Source organism: Aaosphaeria arxii, assembly GCF_010015735.1.
Source record: "Aaosphaeria arxii CBS 175.79 unplaced genomic scaffold BU24scaffold_3, whole genome shotgun sequence".
NCBI lineage: Eukaryota > Fungi > Ascomycota > Dothideomycetes > Pleosporales > Aaosphaeria > Aaosphaeria arxii.
This window is the reverse complement of record NW_022983476.1, coordinates 1,275,082-1,291,995: the sequence shown is the minus strand read 5'-3', so window position 1 is coordinate 1,291,995 and position 16,914 is coordinate 1,275,082. Positions and strand designations below refer to the sequence as shown.

Sequence of the window (16,914 nt, the reverse complement as noted above, 5' to 3'; positions counted from 1 at the left end):
GGGGGAAATCCACGCATATCAAAGTCGATAATATGCTCAAGAATTACCCTCTCTTCATTTAGAGTAAGCTTCATAAGATTGGGTGCACAATCGCGTCGTGATGGTCGTCCTTTCCTGCGATCACGAAGAGTACTTGGAGGCACGTTGTAGAGTGCTGCAGCGCGTTGAAGTGGAAGTGTCGCGTCTTCTTTAAGAGCCTGTAAGGCAAGCTGTATTTGATTCTCACGATTTTGTTGCAAATTGTTGTAATTTGTTGTAAAAGCCATCTTTGTTGCAAACTTGTTGCGATTTTGGTGGGGGCTTGGCACGACCCACGGCTCGTCCATCCCCACGGCTCGTATGCCACCTACGTTATATAAAAAAATAGAAGTGAATAGTGCCTATCTGACGCGGCCCTATTCGGATTTTAACAGCGGATATCGCGGAGACCGCGGGCGCACGGACATTTATGGACAGTGATGCGCATGGAGGCAAAGACAAGCAAGACAGCAACTTAGTGAGAACTAATCAACAATCAAGGCGAACACTTGCTTTGCCCCAAGCGGGCGTAAAAGTATGGAATTTGGCCGGTAGTGCCGAAGACCAACATGCCTGCTAGACTTGAAGCAGTAAAGACAGATGCTGAAACGGAGATGACACTACGATGTGAGAGGGCAGCCTGCTGTGCTGGATGAAGGGATGGGGCGGCTTGAGCGGTTTGCGTGGTGTGAGAGTTTAGCAGGACAGGACAGGACTAACGGTTAACTAATAGAGGGCAGGACAGGACAGAACAGGATGATCAGAGTCATAGTCGTCGTTGTCGTTAACGCCGACGGGCTCTAGTTGGCGCGGGTGGGCTGGCGTCTTATGCTGCAAGGAAGCGGGGGTGGAATATGTATGCATGTAGACTCGTATAATTGTATCTGTATATGTATATATATCTGGACTGGATGCATCCCTCACTCCCATCTCCTCCCTGCTGAAACGAGTTACAATACATAAGTCATTAACTGTCCCTGAGAACAATAATCTATCCGTTCCGTCAGAAACACTAAGCCATTCTATCCATTACGAATCTCTTACCTGCTCTTGATATACGCATACATCCCTTTGAGGTCCTCCAATCTTCTGTCTCCAATTTTGTCCGATCCACCTCTCAATCCCAATCACAATACAAACACCACAACATCCACCATCCTACCTCGTATATCAAACATATACACGAAAACCTTCCAAGATGTCAACGACATACATGACAATCCATGACCTCCTCCGCATAACTCACACCTACGAGGCCCGCGCATATGAAGCCCAAGCACGCGAACGCTCCGACTCCATGTCCTCCATGTCTTCGGTACGCTTTCCCCGTCTTTCCATTCGTTCCCCCTTTCCCCCCCTTCCGTCCCCCTTCCATCCAATAGCCTCCGACATGATTCAAATCATGTAACATTGCCACCATTACCATTCACTCCATTTGCTGATTCTTATCTTGGGTGCAATACAGGAACAAGCGTTAACTTCTCACATGTCGTCATCGCCATCTTCATCAAGCGTAGGCGGCCTGGTCGTCGCTACAGACTTCTCGGCGCTGGAGACGGACTTCACCAAGTTGTTCGCGAGAAAGAAGAGAGACAGTGTTGTCTCCATAACTTAAAGGTCTTTCCCCTCTGTCCCTTCTCCTTAAGGGTCGGATGAAGGGACAAAGGAAAGAGATATAAAGAAATACCAGATGAGGTGGAAGGTTCGTCCTATCAAATTCTGGATGATCGATTTCGATTACGGTCCCTGTGAGACTTCATGGAATCTACACGCGCACTGAATTTCATCAACACCAAGATGAGGATTCAAGAGTAACAGTGCCGGTGGGACTTCATTGATAGATCGTGAAGGGAAAATTACACCACCAACTACCAATCACCAATCACATACACTTTCTCACTCCGGGGATCAAGAGAAAACGAACGCTGAGAGAGCTCGCTGAGACAGACAAGCGAAAGGAAAAGAAGGAAGCAACCCAATAAGAAGAAAAGAAGAAAGCTCAAAGAAAAGTATCCATGATATGATGTATTCATCCAACAAACGTCAATCATCAATCGTGAAAGGGCCTTCGCCTTCCCAGGCAGCATCCCGTACCTACCACTGTCACCAGTCCTTCACCTATTTAACGTCGTCTATATACCCATTGGCAATAACCATCAAACAACGAAGCCTAGGGTAGGGTGTGACAGGATGCCAGACAGCATACGCCTACCTAGCATTACCTCGCCGGGAAGCTCTAGGTTCGAGTCTCGGGTTTGGCCATGTACGAGCTCGTTGTATTTACTATATTTTGCATCATTTTAGGACCATTTTTGCCTGTCATTGAGTCTGTTTTGTTCTTTCGCACCACTGTCGTCTTCCGGACGACAGGTGGCAAACAACAAACAGCGATCGCCGTCTCAACGACCAGCATATCTTCGTGGGGCAAGAACTATAGGATATATATATATATATATATATAGATACATAGGAGCAATAAAGAGCTTGCTTTTTTGTAAAGAGAAATAAGTCTAATCTGCATGTATGGGTTTCTAGGCACAATTCAAGAAGAACGCTCACGACAGTAGAGAGCAAAGACAGGTGATTGACAGCTCACTCGTATCTCTTACGGATCAGCCTCCGCCGCGTGGGGTCGTAGAGGTAGCACGGAAAGTGAGCCGACGATGGGAGGATGACATGCGATTCTAGCATCGAAGATGATGGTGCATTAATCGGGCCGTTGGCCGGGTTGGAGGATGAATGTTTGCTTGATGGGCTGGGCTAGGCTGGCTGGGCTGGTTGGATCAGCTGCCACGCTATAGACCATGCAGGTTGGAGAGGGGTAGATCTACAATGACTGGTGGTGGTCACTGGCGGTGGTGAGAGCTGAGCGGGGGTACTCGTATGAACATTGGCATTGTTAGTCAAGAGGGAAGGGGAGTGGGATATTGCCTTGCATAGCATTATTCTTAATAGTGTTGTTTTCATAGCGATCATAAACTGCACGTGGATGGAAGACCCGCACCGAGGGACGTGGAGTAGTAGTATTCACTTTTTGACGTAATTGGAATTAAATTGAAATCTGAGGATGTTATTGTTATCTTCACTACAAGAGTGATGCTACCGTCTATATGTTTTACGAATCCATAGACCTCCCACTCAAGCACAAAATGATAGAGCACAGTACGTCAGAGTGCATATAGTGCAGGTCAAAAGGTATCTGGCATCACTCCGCTGTACAAAAAATTGTCCTATTCCGTACTCATGTTGCGTTCATGGAGCACTTGATCAGTCGTCGCGAGCTTTGACTGAGCTCCAGACTGTTTCGTAGGTTCGTTAGCCGTCTTGTCCTCGAGGCCCATGCAGACCCGTTTGGCCCTTGTTCGGGGTGGTGGACTGGATGGATCCGGATTGTCCGTATCGAGAAGTTCAAAACCATCGTGAACCTGTTGGGACCTTGTTCGACGTGGTGGACTTGGTAGAGTCGGCGATACAGCATCGAGGAACGCAAGCGGATCCTGGTTCTTGCCGGGATGAGATGGAAGGGGAGGATTTGACATAGATTTGTCGAAAGACTCTGGTTGAATTGGTGAGCTGGGTGAATTGACTATAGATTCCTCAAGAATCTTAATTCGCCCCTGGATCCATTCAATTCGCTCTCTGACCCACTCGGGATCTAATTGTTCGTCCTCTGGTGAGTTCGATGATGTTAAGTGTTCGTTCTCTGATGGACCCAGTTGACGTGTCTGGTTATCCTCCGTTGGACTTGGGGGATTTGATGCATAGGCCTCGAGAAACTTGAGTGACTCTGGAAACTTGCTATACCTACTTGGCTTCGGAATCTCAATAGTGGCTTGCACGTCGTCAACATCCATTAGAGGTGGGCGGGCTGTAGAGGGGCCAGCGCGCAGCGAGACTGGGGGATTGGTGCCATTCTCAGACTCGTGGGAAGGTGTCGATGACTGCTGTGACGTACGAGTCAACATGATGATAGAAATGCGTTTGAATGCGTTTGTGTATGGTGAATTTTGGAACAAGTTGTTAATTTTTCCTGGGATCGGAGGTAGGTGGCGATGAGATTTAGTTTACCCACGGCAGGTTGTGATATTGTCCGTTGGAACTGACTTGTTTGGAGAAGAGCAGAAGAACGAGATCAGGATGCGTCCTTAAATAGTGAGCAGGAGCTGGGTGCTCATTGAACTACGCGAGCGTTAAGCATTGTAAATAATCAGTGCGGTCGGCCAAACAATAGGTGATTGAGATAACCTCATACACAATCCATGCCACGTTTGATGAACATTGTGGCCTCATGAATCACCGCATAGATTGATGATTCACAACCACCAACCGCTTCCCCTTTGACATCACCCCAGCTGACATGAGGATAGGATGCTCCATCGATTGCTATAATAGCCAGTCGGGTCGAAGGAAGGCCTACCACCCAACACTTCACACCCCTGGACATCGAGGATGAAATTGTGTGCGCCCTTTCCTACATATTTCGAACAAGCTTACCAGCAGTTCGTCGTGTAGAGATATCCACCAAAACTGGTCCAAAACAAGTCCGTTTGTAGTGCAGCAAAGCCCTAGCCATGTTAAAGGCGTACGATTTGCGAGACCAGGTAAATTCGTGAGTGCATTATAAGCATCAGCAACGTTGGAAGATGGGAACTTCGGGCCATGGTTCAACAGATCTGACTTTGGGTCGGAGAAGAGCAACAAGATTTCGAAAATCCCACTATCTGACATCTAAGTGAACAGATTAGGAAGGACTCCCAGTCCTTGATGACATAGAGGTCGACGGCAACACAAGTGACTGCTAAGAATCGTAAGTTTTGACTTCGTTATCTGCTGTAATCCACTTATCTAGACATCAATAGTAGTAGACCCATCCATCTTCCGCAGCAAGTAAGTCAACACGACATATAGATTCGGTACACATCAGAATGGCACGGGATCTCCGTGCAGCATTTAGGAATGGTACCATTTACAATGAAAGGCTAGTAGCCATTTAATAATATTCGCTATGAATCTGCTTCAAGATTATTTTGCCCAGTGCCTTCGGCGCATGCAGTTTCGCCATTGTTGTAAGATCTCCCCCGTTGAAGACCGCCTAAATCCAGGTCTATCGGTGTTCGTAAATCCGTAGCATCGTAATGCCATGTCTGGAGACAGGGTCGCGTCCCACAAGATGGTCGTTTGTGGTATTCCATCCATTTATCCCTCTATTACACTCTGTGTGCGCGGCCTAAGGTTTCGCATGCTCCTGCGTCCACTGGCGCGCAGTCTCGATGGCAGCGTTCTGGTCTTCCTTCCACTTCTGCGCGACGTCGTTCGCGAGAGGGTCATCTGGATTTGGAGCGCCCAAGAGTGCTTGGATGGACAGGAGGATGGTACGGATCTGTAATGCGGGTGACCAGTTGCCTACTATCATCAGCAGTGTATATATGCGCATGAATAGAAATACTCACTCTTCAAGACATCTAGGCAGATACGCCCGAGCCTGTCGATGTTGGGGTGATAAATCTTGGTGAGGAAGCGAATCTTCGGGGGTGTCATGGGATAGTCGTCCGGCAGGAACAACTCGAGCTTGAAGAGGCCGCCTGGAGGCATGGTCAGAACAAAGACGAAAGGTGGCGAAGACGATGGAGCTTCTCAGGGTAATCTGTACGTACCCTCATAAGGAGACTGTGACGGGCCGTCGATGGTAACGTCGAAGTAGCGTAGATTATCTTCGTGAGGAACGGCGCTGATACCTGGAACACTGTTTGGGATATCAGTGAGACAAGTTCCTCAACCCAAGACGCAGAGGAAGGAGAGGCGTTATAAAATATGAATCTTACGGCTCGTTCATGAGACGTTCGGTCTCTTTGATGATCCTCTTGGGTAAGGCCATGGTTGGCAATACCTGGTTTGTGGCGGTTCTAGGAAGAGAAGATAGCTGTACGTGTGTACGGGGAGAGAGAAGAGTTGATCAAGCGACTGATGGCCTTTTGAAGCGGGGCGGGAGAAAAGTCCAGAGTTGAGGAACAAGGCCGGGCAAGTCCAGTTGTGTAGGTACAAGGTACGAGCAGGAAGATGATGGAAGTGGGATGGGCCACACAACGGACTCATGTGGGGGGTGGGTGGCACCCGCTGGGACCGCGCCTCGCCCTGGACCGTTGGTAACTGTCACTAAGCACAAGCGCCCATCATCACCATCACAACCATCTTGTTGCTTCAATCAATTAACTGTCTTGTATATTGATTAAATTCAAGGCAACATGTATCAAGCCCCGAAACCTGCGGGATTGGATGGGCTGCGGTAAAGAGAAAAGGTGGTGGTCGACTAAATAACGCGTAAGGGATCAAGAGCCAGTATTTCGCAACACCCAAGGGGCACGCGACTTTTGTGAATGTTGGAGCGCGTGATACTTCTCGTGCATTTTTTCCTCGCTATCGAACCTGGAGACAGAGAAGAAGAAGAAGAAGAAGAAGAAGAAGAAGACAAAAAGGAAGATGACGATGAGGATGCAAGTATCGTCCATCTCGGACTATGGTATGGGCGGAGCGGATCAGACATCCAACCAGTATCGGGGAGACTGATTGGACCGGATTCTCCTCCCAAGCAAATAAACCTTGCCTTTCCTGCCAAGTCCACCTTTTGACTGAGACTTTCTACTCCGCTCCACTCCCGCCTTGCGTTACAAAGCACAGTCACCTGTTTCCGCACTCTTATTGGACGGGAATAGAATGGAACAACCTCCGCTCCGACTGCTAACTACTCTCCCTTGTGTACATACATCCAATTATCTTTCATCTCCACCTACTCCCGATCAACCCATCTCCTCGCGCATCGCATTCATCCCATTCATCATATTGCCAATTGGAATATTTGAAAGGCTTATAAGCGCCATTGTGCGCGTCAACAAGCTCGGCCCTGGACATGCTGGGCCCCTGTTGGTGTTGCTGTGTTGTTGCTGCTGAATGATGCTCTCATATTCCTCTCCTTTACTGTTTCGTTGACTGGCTAGCTTGACTTGACTGTTGGCCGTTGGCTTTACAATTGTTCGCAATTACCTTGGACTTGTATTGATTTCATTGAACGACTCATTTTCAAAAGGAAGGAGGGAATCACGCCTTTGGCGCAAAGACGTGATTAGGACAAGGCAGATAACTACTGCCATCATCGCTCCTGATACTGCTACTCGCCTTCCTCACTACACCCTCATCCACTGTCATTACGTCATTGCGTCCTTCTACTCTATTCTCTCATTCTCTATTATCCCCTTCTTCCGCCCCGTCAAGTCAACACCGGTCAGAAAGCTGCTGGATTGTCCACCAACATGGCTTCCGCCCTGCAGCCTCCCAAAGGTCCCTTCTCTCCTTTCGAGAGTGAGACCTTCTGCAAAGATGTCTCCATCGAGTTGGACGAGGACATTGGTGCCGCGTCAATATCGCCGTCTGGCCGCGATGTCGTTCTGGCAAAGTAAGTCCTCAAACAATACCACCAAGAACGTGCCTCTCAGGGGTGGCTTCCTCCACAATATTACAGATACATTGACTGATCCATTTCCAATCAATAGCAAGCGCGGACTACAAATAATTGACTTGGACAATCCCTATTCCGCGCCTCGCCAGATTCTGAACAAAACTGACTGGGAAGTCGCCGATGTTCAATGGTCTCCCTTTGCAAGTCGTTCCAACTGGATTGCCGGAACCTGTAATCAAAAGGCACTCATCTACAATGTTGGAATGAGCCATCAGACTTACCATGCTCCCATCCAATTCACTCTTCACAGCCATGAGCGTGCCATCACTGATATCAACTTCAGTGCCCACAACCCTGACGTACTCGCCACCTGTGCAGTCGACAGCTACATCATGACTTGGGATTTGCGAGATCCTGGTCGAGAAACAGGTGTCCTCCAGGCCAATAGATATGGTAGATTCCCGCTATCCCCCACCACCATCCAAGAGTGGACACGTAATGAATCCCTTGATATGTCTGAGCTCGCGTTTAAACTCGATGACTTGCCAACGAGTCGCCACAGAGAACCGCATAAGCCTACCGAACAATTCGCCAATTTCGAGGCCGCCGCTTCGCAGGTCAAGTGGAACCGCAGGGATGAGTTCATCCTTGCCTCGTCTCACGATAAATATGTTCACATTTGGGATACTCGTAAGGGCGCAACTCCCCTGACAACCATTCTGGCCCATAACAACAAAGTGTGCGGCATCGATTGGCATCGGTCCATAAAAACTACCATCCTGACATGCTCTCTGGATAAAACCATCAAGATCTGGGATGATGTTGGAATACGATCGGACATCTTCAAGCCGTCCACCACAATCCGGACTCTGCATCCAGTTCGACGTGCACGACATACCCCATTCCCCAATGGCATTCTCTCCATTCCTCAGCGAGGCGATACAGGCCTGAGTCTCTATACTCAGACACCTCCCAAAGATGTCGACAAGAAGACGGGAGCCGCGCAACCTGCACATGTCTTCCAGGCGCATGCCGAAAACTCTGAGGTTCTCGAATTTCTCTGGCGCGCTAGGGGCTCAGCAGAGGGCGGGTTTGACGATCGCGAATTTCAGCTCGTCTCTCTTGGGACCGATCGGCATCTCAATCTCTACACCGTACCGTCTCAGACGTTGTTCAACGCCGTGGGCTTCAAGAAGGGAGTTCCGGTCGTTGAGAACATCACCAATACCCGAAAGGATGCAGACTATGCCAGCTATCGAGACGGACCTCAGGAGGCTCTACCCACGAATCCGCTTGCAAGCGGTCTCTCAGCCCTAATGCAAAACGCAGGGCGACTTGATTCTGTCAACAGAATGCAGCTCGATGATCAGAGAGCCACGATGACAGCTCAGACCATTCGGCAGCTTGGCATTGCCGACGTCGCCAATAACATGAGATGGATTCATGGTGTGAAGGTGGGAGAGCGCCACCAAGATCTTGGTGCAGATGTTCAGTCTTCGTCTGCTTCTAAAAATCAGACTTCTGTTGAACAACAAAAGGATCTCAAAGCTGAGATATCCCATGTTGGCCAAAGATACAGCAATATCAAATTCGAGAAGACCGATTTCCAATCTCGATCTATCACCGTCACACTAAATGGACCCTGGGGTGAACCCGACCATTCTATCGGCCGCAAGAGCGATAGGAAGCTGGTCTTTCTACGTCTTACAATATATTTCCCGGATGCATATCCCAACATCACTGGCTTGATCGCTAATCCTCTCGAGGTCAAATTTCACAAGACCACTGCCGCCATTGACGAAAACACCGCTGCACAGCTTCAAGAAGATCTTCTTACCATTGCCGACAGATTCGCAACGGTAGGCCTTGAAGCCCTCGATGCTGTGGTGTGCTACGCCCTTGGCGAACGTAGTCTCGAGGACACCCTAGCGGCCGCCTCCACACAAAGTCAGGACGCCGAATGGCCTCCTGCAGTGTCTAGGAGCACGTCTAGTGATGACGAGGATGAAGACGCATATGATGGTATCGGACAAAATCTTCTTGATTCTTCGCTGTCTGATGCTAACATTCCCGTACCAATCCAGTGCACTGCACGGTTCGCGGCTGTTGGGTTTCTCGTACTCTCGAGACCACCAAAGCCATTAAACGGCACAGGGCTAAGCGATCCCGTAAGGCTGACGAGATTGCCACTTCAAGGTCCTCGAAATGAAATCTTTGAATCCTTTGGGCGATTGGACCCAGAACGCGGCTATGGGTCAGAGTCGCCCACATCTTCAACAGGTTCATGGGACATGGCATCATCCGCCTCAACCTCGTCCAGCTCTGGTCGCGAGACCAATGGGCCAATTGGGCAATTTCAACCGCCCCTCGCGTGGCAAAGGGGCAGCGTGCGGTTCCTAACGCAGCAGTCACATCCGTCATCTCTCGGGGCTTCCAAGACCAATGAGGCACGATCCGTTTTAACAATCCTGGGGCCTTCTGTGGAAGATTTGATACCTAGCAAGAGAAAACTTGCTGAGGAGTATCGGATTTTTGGAGATGGACCCAGCGTTTGCTTGCATAATTCGGAGGTGGCTCGGAAGTCTGGCTTGCACGATTTAGCGGATATCTGGCTACTCTGTAAACTCATTTTGAATAATGAGGTGCCATTGGAAATATTGCCACAGCAGCATAGGCGAGAGCAAGTATTGGTGCTGGCGCGTAGAGCTCTTGTACGGATCAAGCGCAAAGATAGTGGACTGGATCTCCAGTTTGATGAGGCGGACACAGTGACAAATCCGAAATTGCGAGGCAGGATCAAGTGGGGGCATCATTCCGTCGTGACCTGGCTGGTTCCTGCTCTATTTGACCACTTTGAAAGGCAGGCCGACATACAGATGCTCGCGATGTTGTCCTGTATATTCTGCGAACCTGCCGCGCGCGAAGGCGTCACCAGCGCCATGGCACGGATGAAGCAATCGAGTCTTCCAATGTCTATGGAGGCGCCCGCGTTCTCCTTGGACTACTTCTCGTCGGCCGATGCTGCTTGGAGTTTGTTCAAGCCTACAATCTCCATCCCGTCCACTCCCGCGCATTCGCGTTATGCCACACCAGTGAATGAATTTGGGTGGCACCGATTCACGCGAACCCTGGGCACTTATGGATCCCATGGATCGTCGAATGGACCCTGGGGCAGCGATACATTGCCATCCGAACCCGTAACGCCATACTCTACAGGAAGCACGCCACCCACAGTGTCGCGTGTGCCAACGCTTCGCTCACTGGCGAGCCACACTCCATACTCCAGCTCGCCAGAGCAGCTACCGACTCATAAGAGGTCGTCCACGGCCAATTTCGCGAATGCCATCGCCACACTTTCGCGTCCCTTTGCTAACGCAGTTTCGTCCTCGCCTCCAGTAAAGAATCGAACCGACGCCGACCTCTCGACTTCAGCGCCTACTGCTGGTGTCACTTGGGGCACTACCACGTTCTTCAACAGCGGCAGTCAGGAGAAATCTCCAGCCCCGCCCCCACCACGTTCGAAGCATGGAAAACGGGCCAGTTTTGGACAGGCAGATCGGATAAACATCGACTATTACTCGGATTCTGATTCGGAGTACGGAGACGCTGCACTCTTGCAAGATGCGATTTCCGAATACACGGCACCCCTCACGCCTAGAGATGATCTCGAAGAGGGAAGTATCAAGGTCACGTTGAAGAACCAGGATCAGTTCGACGACGAAGCTAGTGTGAGTGCCCCACTACTGGACATGGGCAAAGATTGGCTCTACAAGGCGTGGAGGGAGCAGTATGCAGAGATGTTAGGTCGTTGGGGCTTGATCAGTAAACGAGCGGAAGTACTGAAGTACAACGGCTTGATATCGTACTTTCCCCCAGAGTCATCACGGGCAGGCTCAAAGGCAGGTTCTGTACACCTTGCATTTAAAAGCGAAGTTGGCGAGAACGTGAGTATATCCTTTTCTATAGCTTCTGTATGCAGTCGTCATGCCAGGCCACCCTTCTCTTTTTTCTTTGCCTTTTTTTTTCAAAGGTCGATGTAAAACTCCGACTTCTCAGTTCCCCAGTCTCTGTTGGTATCGTCGATTCTATCTAATTACTGATACTTAATATCAGGCATCGCAACCAAGCTCAACCCCACTCTCACGGTCCTCGACACTTGCTCCTCCAACGGGAACCCAATTTCGCCGCACGCCCACCAGTTCTCCGCGCCAATTCTCCTTCAACCCTGAAGCCCATGAATTCCGACCAGGCGGCGAATCCAATGACCCTTTCACGTTGGAAGGCCCATCATCCGCCATCCAAATCCCTGGCGTCGGCGGCGAGCAATACCCTCGATCGACAGGACATTCGCCCTCGCATAGCACTGCGGCACCTGAGCTTCTATCCCTTACTCCCGCGTTCCCCGGCAGCCTAGAAAGTAGCAGGTCCACCATCAGGTCCTCGCGCCCTAGCATTGGAAGCCGACAGCACTCGACCATGTCACGAAATTCCGCGCGCTCTTCCGCTGCTGCTGCTGCTTCTACAGCGACAGCGACAACCACGACGAAACGCGGCGGCGGGGGAAAAGAGCAAATATATAGTTGTACTATATGTTGGCTGAGAGTCGGCGGTCGGTTCTTCTTGTGCCCGAGCTGTGGACACGTTGCACATTTTGGGTGTATGGATTTCGATGAAGAGACTGCCATAGGTGCTGGCATTGGGTGGGAGGAAGGCGAGTGCGTTGTTGGATGTGGATGTGGGTGCGGCTTCGAGGGGGAAGAAGTTGGTGGCCAAGGCGAGGTTGAAGATTTGGAGGAAGAGGCAGATACTGTCGTCGGGTATGAAGACGAGGGAGGAAGAGGTCGAGGTCTGGAGACGCCGCGGCGGCGGATCGCTGGCACCGCTATCGGGGGCAAGGCTGGGTGGAGTGCCTGGCCATCTTCGTCGGCATCATCGCCGCAAAGGGGGGATGGTACAGTTACGCCTCAGGGACGTACGCGCACCAGGATGTCGACAACCGCGGCGCCGTATGGTTTTGAGGGAATTGGCAGGTGGAACGAGGCGACTGACATGTCCACGGCGGTGGCGAGTCCAGGGAAGAGAACTGGAGACAAGAGGGGCAAGAGGCGGCCGTGAAGGAGCTTCCAATTCAATCGACCATCATAAGGCGGAAGTTCTTTCTGATCTGACAGAATTGCGAACAAAAGAGGAAACCACTACATCGTTCAACGAACAACCTACCCATCTACCACAGGTCCATATCCCCGCAGCGACCGAAAATCAAATACATCTTCGCGGAGCTTCCACCCTACCATATATATCGAACATCCTCCATCCCCCAAAACCTCGTCCCACGATATCACTTTCTCTCATTCTCAATTACGCCACCACCAGAGAACGAGAAAACATAAGCCGAAGACGTTACTCGTCGTAAACTCCATCTTGATCCGACCAGCCATTGTATTGTCGTGTGTATATTTCAAATCATGTAGAATTATAATTTACTTAATAGTAATCATCGTTGCTACTATCACCATTGCCATTACCATCCTCAGCCGTGCTTTTCGTGCTTCCGTGGTTTTTCTAAGACATTTCGGTGTTGTTGATGTCTTGGACATCTTCTACTTGGCACGCTTTAAGGTTTCCGATTAAGCAAGGGCGTGGAAGTATATTGTCCTTGTTTTGGCCTCGATGTCATTGTTCATTTGTGCTACCACTTAGACTATTTCGTGAGGAATTGGTCGTTTATATGGTCCGTGGTTACGAATGATATAAACAGAAGAACTACTGTTGCCATTACTACTATTTTGTTTTCTTCTTAGAGTTCCCCAGTATATGTTACCTAGAGTAGAGAAACTTTTATTGAGATTACTTTGTTCTGTTCATTCGGGAAAGGCGTGAGGCCTCAAAGTTAGGTATATATATATTACACTCCAAGACATATCGAAGAGTTAAATGTTGATACAGTAAAAGACGGACCTCACGACAAACATGATACTTAGATGTAGGGGTAAATATTGAAGGTGAAAGGATCAATTGATTATTCGAGAGCAGTACCTTGAGACTAGCTATGCTCTCCACCCGTGGATGTATATATATTAATTCCGTCTTGTCTGCTTGAGAAGCCTCATGATTTCCTTTATCGAGAACGTAACACAATCCATGGTTGTTGTGTATATACAGGAGAATGGGAAAATCGTCACCAGAATCGACGTGAAAATCATCGGACGACATGGGGCCCGTCATTCGCCTTGTTCGGCTCTTCCTTCACGGCGGAGCGCCCATCGCCGTTGCCACCCGCCGTGCCACGGATATCGCCAGAGTCGAACGGGTCATGATGGCCTTGGAACCCATCTGCAGTGACGGTACTACCGACTCTGACGCCCTGGACAACATTATCGGCGTCCGTCTTCCGCTCGCCGACACCTCTGAAGCTTTTCCTGGCACGGACGAACCAGTCGATGGCGACAATGGCCGCGACGACACCGTAAACGGCGCTGACGTAGTTCATATTTCCTGCCGTGACGGGTTTGGCGTAGGGAAAACTGAACATGACGAGGGTGAAAACAGTATAGCCAAGGAGAACAATGTTAGCAACCAAGCCAAAAGGCCCTAGCCAGAAGGGCCCCGGCTTGATGTTTGAGCGGCCGCGTATCAATAGACAAGCAACAGGAACTGAGTACGAGATATAAAGGAGAACTACACACGCTGCGATCATGCTGGTTGGTCTGTCAGTAGCTGGCTAACTACGCGATAGGAGTGACGCGACTTACGAGTTGAAAGCAGTGAGAGACGCAAGGTAGAGACAGCCTAGAATGCCAACGATGACACAGCTCGTGAAGTGGGCAAAGATGGGGACGTCGAGTGTCGGGTGGACTTTGCTGAGCCATTTGTGGCCGGGGATACCTCGATCTCGAGCAAATGACCAGCAGAGGCGGCTCTGCCACGTATGGGACGCGACCAAACAGCCCAGGCCAGTAGCAATGATGAGGGCCTCGAGGAATATGGCACCTCCTAGGTTATCACGAAGTGCCCTGTAGAAGAGCTCGAGGATTGGTACTTGTGTCGGCGAGGCGACGATCTCGGAGAAATCGCCCACTATAGAGAAGAACATGGCCATACCAAAGAACCAACTCGTTACGAACCCGATGCCTACAGTGCCCATGATGGCAATGGGGACCATGCGTTCGGGATGATGGACTTCCTCTGCGAGATGCGTCGCACAGTCAAGGCAGGCGAACGCCCAATTCGTGTTGACGAGGCCGACGATGAAGGCGATTCCTCCCTGAGACCAGCCAGTATTGTTGATGAAGGTGGCAAAAACGAACTTGGCATGCTGGTGGGTTGGTGCAGCGGCCGGAACGGCGATGAGGATGACGAAACAGGATACGAGAGACGTCCAGAGCGTGATTTTTGCGACCGCCGGGAGGATCTTTCCAACGCAATTGAAGCCAAAGCAGAAAATGTTACACAGCTGGTAGGATACGAACACGTGCCATCTCTGAATCGCACTGGAATGAACGGTCAGTGTGCCTCCGGGGTATGAGAGCAAGAGAAGCCGAAACAGATGACGACGACGACAAATGTGTTTCTTCGAGGGAAAAGAATCAAACTTACAAGTCTGGATGGGCCAATTGATAGCAGCCCACTGTGGCACTGCCCATGGCCAAAGCCACACTTGCACTCGTGAACATGGATCCTGCCCATGCTAGCCAGCCGGTCAAGTAGCTCGCAAAGTTTGCATATTTCTTGGGTGCCAGTTCGTTGGCCCAGAAGTACTGACCTCCCGCATTGGGAAACGCACTCGCAAGCTCACTCAGGGAGATGCCGACACCAGTAGATATCACTGCGAGTAAGATGATGCCGTAGATGATGAGAAGAGGCCCGCCAGAGTTGATGCCCGTGACCAGGGCGGCGGAGATGCCGAACCACGAGTTGGTGAGAGAGAAGCCCACGCCGAGGACGGACCATACAGAGTAATTTCGCTGCATGTCCTGTCGGTAGCCCATCTCGGCGAGCTTCATCGCGTCCATGTCAAGTGACTGGGCGTTCTTAGCGTCCATCACGTCCATGTCTCCGCCCGATGGGGGCTTCTCCGGATCGTAGTGTGTTGCCATTTTGTGCGACTGGCTGTCGGAGGGTGAGATTGAGTGTTAATACTGGGAAGATAAAGTTGGAAAGTCACAGAGAGAGGTGAGAGAGAGCCCGAGTGCAGTCTACCCAATATGGAAGTGACTTTGGGGGGGGGGGGGGGGTCGCGCTTGGCGGGGAGCTTGAAACGACGTCGGCTCAAGGAAGGGAGGTCGCAACGGTTGGTTTATGCCAGGTCGTGCAGTTGACTGGAATGTAGGGGATAACTGGGATTTTGAATGGGCTCAGACCGGGATTTTCAAGGGGGATGGTGTTCCCCGGGAATGGGTGTACGGAGCAACGTGAGCTGCAACGATGGAGGGTATGGCAAATAAAAGATGCCGAGATGGTCGGGTTACTGCGCTGTACGTACACACGAGTGTCAAATGAGGGCGTTCATTTGCAGGGCCTTGATGTACAGGCAGAGTAGCAGTGGTAACCAGTGATGGAGCACGACTCGGATGTATGGTTATGATGGAGTGAGACGTAGTGTTCCGGTCAATGGCCTGGGAGAGTGATACTTTGACTAAATTACTGGACTCGGGAGATCCACAGGTATTGATATAGAGATAGAGAGTAGGCATAATGGTTATCTATATGGCATGGCTATCGGTGCTGTGCCGCTACAGCTGTGGTTGATGATAATGGGAACCATGCATGGCTGGCGTCTCCGCATCGCATGGCCAGGCTGGGATCACCCGCCAACGACATGCGGAGAGATGAAGGGGGCCATTCCGTAAGAAGGATAAAAATGCAGAGCTGGGCAAGATGGCAGGGCAGGATAGGATGGGCAAGATAGCAGGGTCGCTTGAAGAGAACGGCCCGAGTCTAGCTAGAGAAGGGGAGGGGTTGATGGTTTGTGGTATCGGGAAGAGTGACGAGTAAGGACGAGTAAGGATGGATTGAAGATAGAGAGGAGGAGAAGAGGAGGCAGATGGAGGAGAATGGGAGATGGAGAGGCGACGCGGTGCCGACCATTCGGTGCCATTGGAGTGACATGTCATTGGGTAAACTGTTCAATCATGATGGTAACCCCCCCTAGCTTGAATGAACCACTACAAGGTACCAGTATGACTATGAACCACCACTTCTCCTTGATTCGCTACCCTCTGCGGAATATACACCCAAGTACATACGATATGCCTCTTGAAGTAAGTTCCATGGACTCCCACCACCAGCAGATATCACGGTTTCTTAGTAAATGATGGTGTTGAAGACTGAAGGAGTGCCTACACCTCAGTGCGACTTGCGACTCACCGCGACTCCAGGTAATGTGTAGGCCAAGTGCATGATCGAAAAGCATCACAGATGAGGTACGAGGTAGAGGTACGTACATA

General features: G+C 50.4%; 5 protein-coding genes across 5 annotated transcripts; 2 read left to right on the top strand and 3 right to left on the bottom strand.

Annotated features, from left to right (window-relative positions):
• The first annotated feature begins 1,082 nt into the window (after window positions 1-1,082).
• BU24DRAFT_147569 (uncharacterized protein) lies at window positions 1,083-1,760 on the top strand. Its single transcript, XM_033521223.1, has 2 exons — window positions 1,083-1,333; window positions 1,484-1,760. The coding sequence occupies exons 1-2, from the start codon at window positions 1,217-1,219 to the stop codon at window positions 1,631-1,633; spliced, it is 267 nt and encodes an 88-aa protein (XP_033385627.1). The 5' UTR covers window positions 1,083-1,216; the 3' UTR covers window positions 1,634-1,760.
• Window positions 1,761-3,224: 1,464 nt separating this feature from the next.
• Window positions 3,225-4,337, bottom strand: BU24DRAFT_147557 (uncharacterized protein). The gene has a single exon (XM_033521222.1). The coding sequence runs from the start codon at window positions 3,981-3,983 to the stop codon at window positions 3,249-3,251; it is 735 nt and encodes a 244-aa protein (XP_033385626.1). The 5' UTR covers window positions 3,984-4,337; the 3' UTR covers window positions 3,225-3,248.
• A 908-nt stretch (window positions 4,338-5,245) lies between these two features.
• BU24DRAFT_343163 (ubiquitin-conjugating enzyme E2 N) lies at window positions 5,246-5,893 on the bottom strand (the record flags this gene model as incomplete). The annotated part of the gene is made up of 4 exons (XM_033523356.1): window positions 5,246-5,421; window positions 5,469-5,600; window positions 5,673-5,761; window positions 5,841-5,893. 4 exons carry the CDS (start codon window positions 5,891-5,893, stop codon window positions 5,246-5,248), a joined length of 450 nt encoding a protein of 149 aa, XP_033385625.1.
• Window positions 5,894-7,322: 1,429 nt separating this feature from the next.
• Window positions 7,323-12,583, top strand: BU24DRAFT_460353 (uncharacterized protein; the record flags this gene model as incomplete). The annotated part of the gene is made up of 3 exons (XM_033531814.1): window positions 7,323-7,465; window positions 7,563-11,412; window positions 11,582-12,583. The coding sequence occupies 3 exons, from the start codon at window positions 7,323-7,325 to the stop codon at window positions 12,581-12,583; spliced, it is 4,995 nt and encodes a 1,664-aa protein (XP_033385624.1).
• An 889-nt stretch (window positions 12,584-13,472) lies between these two features.
• BU24DRAFT_366968 (amino acid transporter) lies at window positions 13,473-15,683 on the bottom strand. Its single transcript, XM_033524332.1, has 3 exons — window positions 15,065-15,683; window positions 14,221-14,958; window positions 13,473-14,166 (listed from the first exon to the last, which is right to left on the bottom strand). Exons 1-3 carry the CDS (start codon window positions 15,562-15,564, stop codon window positions 13,668-13,670), a joined length of 1,737 nt encoding a protein of 578 aa, XP_033385623.1. The 5' UTR covers window positions 15,565-15,683; the 3' UTR covers window positions 13,473-13,667.
• Window positions 15,684-16,914: the final 1,231 nt, after the last annotated feature.